General features: G+C 46.4%; 2 protein-coding genes across 2 annotated transcripts; one reads left to right on the top strand and one right to left on the bottom strand.

Annotated features, from left to right (window-relative positions):
- Positions 1–3,023: 3,023 nt before the first annotated feature.
- Positions 3,024–4,217, bottom strand: PtA15_1A981 (uncharacterized protein; the record flags this gene model as incomplete). Its single annotated transcript, XM_053166065.1, has 7 exons — positions 3,024–3,170; positions 3,237–3,312; positions 3,383–3,469; positions 3,570–3,618; positions 3,693–3,708; positions 3,827–3,976; positions 4,068–4,217. 7 exons carry the CDS (start codon positions 4,215–4,217, stop codon positions 3,024–3,026), a joined length of 675 nt encoding a protein of 224 aa, XP_053017194.1.
- A 2,207-nt stretch (positions 4,218–6,424) lies between these two features.
- PtA15_1A980 (uncharacterized protein) lies at positions 6,425–8,142 on the top strand (the record flags this gene model as incomplete). The annotated part of the gene is made up of 4 exons (XM_053166064.1): positions 6,425–6,601; positions 6,689–6,791; positions 7,719–7,786; positions 7,864–8,142. 4 exons carry the CDS (start codon positions 6,425–6,427, stop codon positions 8,140–8,142), a joined length of 627 nt encoding a protein of 208 aa, XP_053017193.1.
- Positions 8,143–10,303: the final 2,161 nt, after the last annotated feature.

Below are 10,303 nucleotides of genomic sequence, written 5' to 3'. Positions count from 1 at the left end.
ATACTTTATCAATCACCTCTGCAAACTGTGAGTTTCAGAAGAGGATTGGCTACTAATTGTTGATTGCATTGATCATTTTCAAGTGGAAGGCTAATTGTTGATTGTAGTGATCATTTTCAAGTGGAAGTGATCCTTTGAGTGCACATCCATGTACTCCAATTGTGGCATGATGCCTACTGACAACATATAAATTCAAAGGATTCTGTTTTTGTGAAAAAATCATCCTGACACTGTTTTTAGATTATACTCTGTGCCAAAAATTCATTTGTGGCACATTAAATCTCATTTTTTCAATTCACCTTGTTATTCTATACTTACTTTACTTCTTGATGATCTTGCCTAGTTATTTAAATGCCAAGTGCAATTCTGTGTTTCTGTGTTCCAACGTACTGTGAATTGATGTGTCATTTTTTTGGAGTGGTTTAACATAGTCATGGACATTTTCAGTGGTTTGGAAAATGTAGTCTACATATTTATGTACGTCCTCACCTCTTCTCCTCTTGAACATCTTTAGGCTTTGTTTGGAGCCAATATAAATATAGGTGATATAATCCAAGTATATTAAATCCACACTTTCGTGGAAATTGGGATCAAGGGTTCCCCCTGCAATTTTCTGAAAATTGGCTAAAAAATTAGCCCCACCCACAAGTGGAGAATTGGAACTCCTGTCCAATCTCCAATTTTCTCAGGTATCAGCATATCCAAGTTTATTAAAGCCTCTGAATCACAAAACAAAAATTCAAGGGTTTCCCCTACAAATCTCCAAAAATTGCAAAAAAAAAAATCAAGGGTTTCCCCTCTACAACTTCCAGAAAAAAAACATGAAGGGGTTTCCCTCTACAAATGCCAAAATCAACAAAAAAACATAATTTTACAACAACCAAAAATACAACTATAATCTGCAACCAGCCACCTAACATCAGCAAGCTGATGCACCGTGGCTCACTGTCCATCCATGTCTAGCAGGGTTAAAAAATAGTGAGAGGATGACCCCCAGCGCGCCGCATTGAAGGCATTATGCAAAGGGGGGCCAACGAGTTTAGCCCCTCAAACTGTGCAAGTGCAACAGCGGAGGGGGTGAGGACAAACCGCACACTGGAATTACAGCAGCAGAGGACGCCCCGGGGGACAAAAGCAAGCCAACACCCTCTTTTTATAGAAAATTTGGGACCACCTGACAAGAACCACCAGCGCACTCGACAGCACATTCATCCTGCCTTGACAGCCACGCCACCGCCACGCCCCTTCTATACCTCTGACCTGCGCGGGGAGCGTTGACCAGCTAGGTGTTGCCAACGAGACCACCCCCTCTACCCACCAATCTGATTTGTCCGCCTCATTCAGCTCGTCTTCACATATCCCGGCCAACCACCCCCTCACCAAGACAATCGCTAGGCACAACCTACTAAGTAATGGTGACCAAGACCTGCACCTGTTATTGTGATCACGCTTCACCATCGTTTATCGGACACCTTGTGATTGTTGTGCCCGCCCGGCACATCAATTGCACCGCACTCTTCCCAACCTTGCGCCTCAATCCTTGACCTCAAAGTTCCCTCTGTTTGCAGCCAAAAGATGCCCCCCTCTGCACAAATTTAATGATTGTTTCTCTGAGCATACGGCTTTTGACTTGAAGCCTGTAACAATTCTTCTATCCGTATGTCAGCTTCTTCATTTAAATCTTATCTTGCTGTTTGTCGGAGAACTTGCCCGCACGTCGCGTCTGGGCACAACCCGCCAATGAGGTTGGCAGTGATCAAGCTCAAGGCACTGCAGAGATGGTTATATGTTCACTCATCCCTCAACCTGTCAATCAGCTCGGTAATGATTTTGTTCTTTCCGTTTCCTGAAGCGCCTGCCTCCTACCCCCCTCATCTCCAATTCCTTTACTGTCTTGATCTCCCGGAGTCATCTCTCATTCTTGATCCTTGAATATTTTTAACCGCCTCCCATGATGTCTTCTGACCAGACATTGTGAACACTGGTCTCTCGCTTTACATTTTTCAATGAATTTTGTGACCTGATCGGCTTATGAAACCGGTTTCCCTAATCAAATCGCAAGCGATACGAACATACACAAACCTTAAACAACTGTCCTTGTTCTTTTGTATCCTCCTTGACCGATCCATTTACTCATCTTTATCGTCGATTCCAGGTGACCATTCATAGCTAACTTTTTTACGCTCTTAAATGGCTCAAGGTACATTCTTGTTCCACAGAAAAAATACAGAAATTTGATCTTGAAAAGAAAACAAATAAAATGATTGTGATATACAAAGAGTATCACAAGGAACTGACTTCGCGACTCCAAGTCAAGGACTCTTTCTGCCTACTGGTTTGAGTGTGCGATGATGCTGACGATGAGCTCAACAAGTTGCCGTTGCCTTTGACTCCGAACTGCTAGAGTAAGATGATTTTGTTTTGGATCGTTCAAAGTATGATGATGATTATTGTTGCTGACCCAAGCGAGAAACAAAAAAGATTATAATGAGTACGAAACGATTTATTTATTAAAAAAAAGAGGATTTTGCATTCGTTGGTTGGAAGACATAGACGGACGGACTATTATTATTGTGCAGGGGGCGGTAAGAGAGGAGCGCCGTGGGCCCAACCTACAACGAGAATTGAATGCATTTCATGACCCTGTTTTTTCTGTTCAGCTGCCACATCAGCGGACTTCACTCCTTCCAAGACGCTGTTCTGATTTGGGAATTTATGAGCTCTTCACATTTACCACGTCCGATCAAAGTCTGCCTTGCATCAACATTTGGATCCCAAAACATTTTTTTTAATTGGGAAGAAAACAGATTGTAGTAGTGGTGGTCCCTACTAAATTTGCTCCGTTGCTTTTGAATGAGAGGTAGAGTGGAAGGGTGGTCTTGGAGGGGGCAAAGACTGACAGAGATAGCTACTCCAACAGAGCAACTATTCGATGCCTTGAAAGGAAGTGATAGAATAGAGATAAGAGGAGGAAAAGAGAAAGGGGAACCGAGAGAGGTAGGGAAGGTGGTAGGTGGATGGTTCTATAGCTCGACTCGGAGAGGTACCTTGTTCCCTTCCTCGTCTACTTGTTCTTCGATTTCAAGCTCCCCGGAATCCGCGATGACGACCTTCTCGAGCGGTCTGTCTCTGCTATCAGTCTTGGATGATTCGATGTCGTAGACGACGTCCTAGAATGGGAGCGCGAAATGATTGGGATCACTCTCATAATTGAAGAAGAAGAAAATGACACATACCATGCCTTCAACAACCTTGCCAAACACGACGTGTTTCCCGTCTAACCAAGAAGTCGTGACGGTGCAAAGGAAAAACCTATGAAGATCATACACTCGGTCAATTTACCGATACCTGAAACCGGGTCTGGAAGATCATTCGACTGAACTGAGAGCCATTGGTGTCTGGACCTGCGTTTGCCATTGATAGCGTCCCAGGACCTTCGTGTTTGTATAAAAAGTTCTCGTCTGGAAATCTATGATCCAATGATAAATCCGCAAAAACCATCAGTCAAACCCAGCATGCAACTTGTGAGCAATCGTTAGGGTGTTTGTTATTGCTGAAGTTTCACTGACTTGTTACCGTAAATTGATTCACCACCGGTTCCATCTCCCTTGGTGAAATCTAGTGAGAATGGTCCCAACCCAGAGTCAGCTAAGAATAAAAATGGATATTGTGGCCAGGCGAAAGGTACTCACCACCACCTTGGATCATCTGAGGAGCGAGGTAAGCAGCGATCGGGCAAGCCGAGGAAGGAAGGTAAAGCAGAATAGCAGTTTAGTTCAGCCTTTTTGGTGGCCGTTTCACAACTAAGCCAAAGTAGAAGCCTTACAAAATTTTTGATGATTCGATGAAAGCTGGATCCCTTGTAGGCCAAGGGAGTACCACTGGCAGATTTCGTGTTACCAATAGCCAGGACTCTGAAGTTTTCACTAGTTTTAGGTGTCCTCTTGAACAGTGCAATCACGACCCTTCCTAACGGCTTTTTACCGCACAAGACAAGCACACAACACTCGATCAGAGCTTCATCCCGGATTGCCGCACAATATAGATAAATCGAAATGTGGATTTACCTTGCCACCACGTGTAATATCGAGGTAGACCCTAGATGTTGCAACAAGCGAATCAGCTTGCTTTTCTGTTTCTTCAGGAAGGAGAATGTGAGAGTTGTAGGAGAGTGTCAATGTTGAATGGAAGTTGGTGGTGCACCTGGTCTGTGACATGAATCTAGCTTGAATTATAAAGTAATTTCTTTTTCCTTTGCCTTTCATTTTCATGATTTTAGTATAGTAGTATCTGTGAAACCTTTTTCTTGACACACCCATCCGTAGAACCTCCTCCTTTGACCTCAAACTTGTTTTCTATGTATTATGATCCTTTTGCTTTGAAAGATAATTTATCAAAAATTTTAGGTTGTTTGCTATCACTGTGGAGCTGATCTTGATTGATAAATTGTTTCTTGATTTGAATTCTGAGGGAAAGTTGACTGTAACCATCACAAGACCCCCACATTTCAACTTGTGTAACCAAGTTCAAATCACATTTTAAATTTTGAATTGCAGTGTATGATGCAACTACCTGTTTGCACAGATTTGTGTCAAGTATTCAAGGGGTAATTGTGAAAAAGGGTTGGAATATATTAATCTTTGATCTGCAGCGGCGAAGCCGCCCTGGCCTCTAGTTACGCTTAATACCGCAAGAAAATAAAATTAAAGTCCCCGAACATAAATGCCTCGGACTTGCCCCCCAATTTCTGAACCAGTAATGAAAAGGGGTAGGGTTCAACCCCCTCGTGCCAGTTGCAATCGCAAGGGAAGGAGGGGGGCAAAAAGAAAGCGCTGAAAGCGCAATCGCAGAAAATATTTGATTTTGGCCACTTGCAACTGCAGAGCGGCGGCGTATTGCAAAAGGGTGTGCAAGTTTCACACGGCAGTAAAGGTGATTTTGTACCTCGGGCTTAATGCAATTGCAAGAGCGGAGGGGGAGGACGACGCGTGCTCAAACTGTGCAAATGCAACAGAGGAGCTCGGGCCTCCGGGGGAAAAATGTGGACCAACGGGCCCGTTATATATTATCCCTCCTGAGCACGTTCAACCAGAGCGATAGTCAAGGCAAAACCCGTGTTCGAAATACGATCAAACTCGGAAGTGTATGCGACAGGGGGCGGCTCGCGTTTCAGGCGATGTCCCAAATCGGCATTCTGTTTACACACAAGTACTTGACGCCCGCGGCGCAGGCTCGGGAGGGCCTACCGTCTCCCAGGAGGGGGTCCTGCTGAAGATCGGTCCCTTACAGTCCAACCCATTCCAAACGTGGCGTGTTTCGCCGGAACCGACCGAACCACTCATCGCAAGCGAGGCGGATCCGCTCAATCCGTATAGCCGACAATCAGCAGTTCTTCCCGACTATCCGACGAAGTAAGCATCAGAAACGCCTCATAGCACGAAAGTGGACTCTCCGACGAAGTCAGCATCAGCAACATCCCAAAGCGGCGAAGCGGGTGCGAGGAATTGAATAAAACTTCTCTATTTCCGAAAAGAGAGCCAGTTGCGAGGACAAATCAGCAACAGTCTCCACCAGAACAACAACCGCGTAAAAAAAGGTAACTTCTTCGGTGAGCACCTGCACATCGGGAAGGATTCCACCATGGAGCAGTCCGTACCTGCTAGCCAAGGAAGGCTGCTCCAGGCGGACAGCAGCTATGTGTATTGACTGGCCGGACGGCGGAAGGTGTCTTCGCTCGCCGGGCCCGGGGAGAATATCGCTCCTTGTAATTCACTTGGCTCGCCGGGCCCGGGGGGAATATTGCTCCTTACAATGCACCAGCTAGTCTACATCCTTGCCGAGGTTGCTCCCCGGCAATCACCTGCACATATGCTTGCCAAGAATGATTCATTCCCACCGGGCAGAATCCTCGGCACTTGTACATGCTTGACAATGAGACTGGCCATCGAATGGAGTAAACACTCCCTTCGATGGCCGGTCCGACTGCACGTCTAGAGGAGGAGAGTCCTCTCGATGGCCACTGTCTCCTCCTTTTGATGACCTATCACATCGGCGGCCATCGGGAGGGGTAACTGAAGGCCGAGGAGGCATTCTTGCACCGGGAAGGGGCTGGGTGGGACAATCTTTGCAAGATCAGCATGTGTGGGTTCTCAGGCCCTTTTTTTAGCAATTAAAGAAGTTTTATTCGGGGGTGCAGCGGGTGCCTGTATGTCAAACGTTTCGCGTGGCTGTTTCAACTCATTTCCTGACGGCCGCGTCGCTTGTTTGTTCCAGTTACAGCGGCGCCTGCGACGCGAAGCAGATTTGGTGATGATGTCAGCCCTCCCGCATTTGGTCCCCGCGGCGGCTCTGACGCAGGCGGTATTGGAGTACGCCAACTTGGACCCTACCAGCCGGACTCATCCCCGTTTTTCTCTACTCCACGATGGGTCATGTCGTGGGCTCCTGTTTCTCCAAAGGACGATTACAGATCTCCGTCGCGAAGTTGCATTCCCTCACCCTTACACAAGTATTGGTACAGTCCCTCGTCCCTCAATTATACATGAGCTTCAACGGCCAGGCTCTCTCGTTGCGCGGGTCCGGACGGCAATCGATCAGAGGAGTGTGTTCGCTTGGCGATGGTTACTCAGACCCTGATGGCACTCACCAGCGCTGACTGCGCAACCTCGTCCCTCCTGCGCCTTGCCAGACTGGCTCTTCACGCACGCTCTGGCGATACGACTCCATGCAAAATATAAAGGTGGGGCTTTCGCCGCTCTTCCTCTATCTCCCCACAAACTCAACCATTAACCGTACCAACTAACTGCTGGACCTTGACAACAATCGACCTGCCCACTTGACTTGATCTCCCCGCTCGCGATTTGACCTCCGAACCTCGTCGTATCTTTCCATCTATTGCTCCCTTGCAATTCTCTCTGTCGCTTCCGAAACGCTGGGATGGCCGTGAACAGGAATCCCAACCACCCCGTCCACATGACGAGCCACTACGAACCTCTCGAAGATGTACGTTGTTTTCTCAGTTTCAAATTCAGCAAGGTTTACTTATATGATAACGTGTTTAGTCGGTTCCGGAGAACGTTCGCGCAAATCAGTATGGAAACGTGACGACTCAATCTTTCGTGCAATGCGCGGGGGTTGACGGGACTGCCCAACGGGATTTTGAAATTACTCTGACGACAAACACGGCCCTCGCAAACATCTTGGTTGCGAACGTAGTTTACTATATGGCTGGCAAATTGATTGCGACGAACGACGGCAAGACACCTATTTTGACTTACAATCAACACTCGGTTGCTCGGGTTCGAGAAATTGGCGAAGAGGGATTCGAATTCGCCAACAAGGCAAGTGTGCTCGGCCTTGGTATCGTCGTCAAACGCGAGGAGGTCGCAAACGGCAACGACAGATGCCTGGAAGTCACCATGGAACACAGTGATTGGGACTCACAGGTAAGTTCGTCCCCTACCTTTTGTGATGTAAAACTAATCATTTGCCTTCAGGAACGCCGCCACAAAACGTTCAAGGTGAAGTATGTCATTCCAGGGTCAAAAAACTTTATCAAAACCCACTCCCTTTACGTCGTTGGGAGGGAATGCGAGATTGCCGGCGTGCTTGTGGACTTTGACATAGAGAATAAAATGGCCATCATTTTAGTAAGGTTCCGTTACCCATTCGACTTTACTCCTTCCTGACTCAAATGTTATTCAGGTCAACGATTGCAGTATTACGAGCGGGCACCAACCGAGCCGTGCGAGCGGTTTGGCTTCGCTGGGGAAACCGGGGGTTCATGGTAAAGGAAGGAACATGTACGTAACGACATGCTTTTGGGTTGACGGGAGCTGATTCGTTATACGTTAAAGATTGAAGCTTGGGTCGGAAGACTTAGCTTCCCCGGCTACTACTCCAACCCACTCACCTGCGAAAAGAACCTTTGCAAAGATATCACCGACGGCCGGCCCCTCCAAGTCCAAGGGAAAGGAGAAAGCCACCGATGGGGAAGAGTCGGAGGACGAAACTGAAGATGATGGGGAGGTTGATATCGAACCCGAAGAAGAGGAAGAAGACAACAGCGCCCCAAAGCCGGCCCGGGGAAGACGGCGCAAGGCAATCCTCAAGGACGCCGCGAAGCGGCTCAAAAAGCTTTGAGTTTCCAGATTTTTCATATCAAACGCCGTTGGATTGATGAGGGAGTGTGAGTCCCTCCCCTCCCTAACAAAAACACGGGCCAATATTCTTATCAAGCAAACGTTGGGTGTTCAACGATCTTGTCCTGCGTGTTTTGGTCGAGCAGCTGTGGTGACTAACCCATGTCAATCAGAAGACAACAACAAAGTTTTTATTTGTATGGATGGTAATTTTCAGCATCGCCATCACGAGCAAGCCGAAAAAACCCATCTCCCCCTTGAAGTACCACAGGTATTCATACCCCCCGAAGAAATCAAGGCTTGTGACAAACAAATTCTTGAAGCTGGAGTAGCCCAAAAAAAGACAAAGCGGGGTGTAAGTTTCTTGTTGAATAAAATACTACCGGAAATTGTCTCAAAAAATGTTCCGCATTGTCAAACAGAAAGATCGTTGCACCAAACAGCATAAAGCTGCAGACGACCGAAGAAACGCCAGCACCTGGAAAGGTTGCGATGACACAGGCCTGTTTGGTTGTTGCTGTTGACACGACTCTGTCCTTTATTTCTGCAATATTCACAAGGCGGGTGAAGGACGCGGGCTTCCAATGTTGATCATCAAGCAGATTTTCACTGATGTTGATCCCCAGATTAATATTGGTTTACTATATGATATTGGTTGTACTCTTTGGAAATTCTTCACCTCCCAAAAGTTGCTAACCAAGTATTCCTCTAGAATACAATATGCAACTGCTGTGTTCCATTCTTATGTACATGACTGGAAATGTCAGATTGAGTACAACCCCAGGTACAATGAAGGTTGGGGATTAAGTGATGGAGAAGGCATGGAGCGTCTTTGGTCTTCTCTCTCTCCGCTAATTGGTCCTCAACAATATGGAGCAAGAAGCCATTGATTCAACGCCCTTGACCATTGTTTGCACTTCCACAACATCCTGGGGATTGAGAAACTGGGTATTTTTATTTTATCCTGAACATTATTTGTTGTTATGCTTCAAAATTATTATTCTGACCTGTTGTTGCGTGGTCAATAGTCTTGACCTTGAAAAGGAAATTAGTGCACGCACTTAGGAACAGGAAGTACTTTCAGAGTGTATTGGACAGGTACTAGTTCAATTAAACCCACATGCCACAGGCCAACTCTTCAATGAAGATTTCTTTCGAGCACAATGGCAAAGCCAGCGGGATTACGAGTTGAAACAAAACAAGGAGGAGTGCCTTAAGAAAGAGGAACAAGCACAGTTTTACAAACGAGGAGAGGCTTTGAAAATGCTGCTGTATGTTTCAAATCATTGTCCTGTTTGTCGTTGAGTCCTGCACACCATCAATTGTGACAATTTGTTTCCCCTTTGTAGGACAAATTTCTTAGAAAGCCTGGCCAATCCATCCCCTGACTCAAATCCAACTCACGCACTCAACATACTCGAGCAGATACAAAACCTCCAGAAAGAACAGGATGAACAAGCCAAGAAATTAGGCTCATACTTTTCTGTGGTCACCCTGAGGAACTGTAAGTAGAATAACAAATAAATTTTGCTCGCTCCCTCACAAGTTTTCTAGGCTTATTTTTGATTTCTGAGAATAGTGGAGCAGGAGCGGAGATTAGGACTGCTTTGGAGCGCTAAAACAGCTCTCTTCAAAGCCGCTGTGGAGCTCCAGGGCGAAATGCAACCTCTCCAAGATTGTAAGGCCCGCGGAGAACGACTAGGTACAATTCTCAAGGAAAAAATTTGTGATGCACTTAACCAACGCAAGAAGGGTGTCATCAAAGTTCTCAATTTGTTCTGCAATTGCCGGACCAATTACCTGAAGAATCACGCCCCCAATCAGCTGAACCTCCCGGAGAACAAACCAATTGACTATTGGCAATTTTCGAAGCTGACTCTTGACGATCCCTTTTGGAATGACGGTTACATGTGCTTGTTGAAAGAACCATGGGCCTTGGATTCACTTGTGCGCACCGGTATCCATGCCACTCTAGGGATTGATCGAGCAAAGGAGGAAATTGATCAGTTGATCATTGAGATTTGGCGTTGCCTGACCTGGGGGGTGTTTCACCGAGATCAGCTCAAAAGTTGTATTGATCAATGTGTGCTGGGTGTGTTTTGCACCATTTTGTATTCTTCTCAGGCCAGTGTTGCTAACAAATTTGACACACAACAGGACCC

Source organism: Puccinia triticina, chromosome 1A (genome assembly GCF_026914185.1).
Source record: "Puccinia triticina chromosome 1A, complete sequence".
Lineage (NCBI taxonomy): Eukaryota > Fungi > Basidiomycota > Pucciniomycetes > Pucciniales > Pucciniaceae > Puccinia > Puccinia triticina.
The sequence above is the reverse complement of the archived record's forward strand: the minus strand, read 5'-3'. Positions and strand labels throughout refer to the sequence as shown.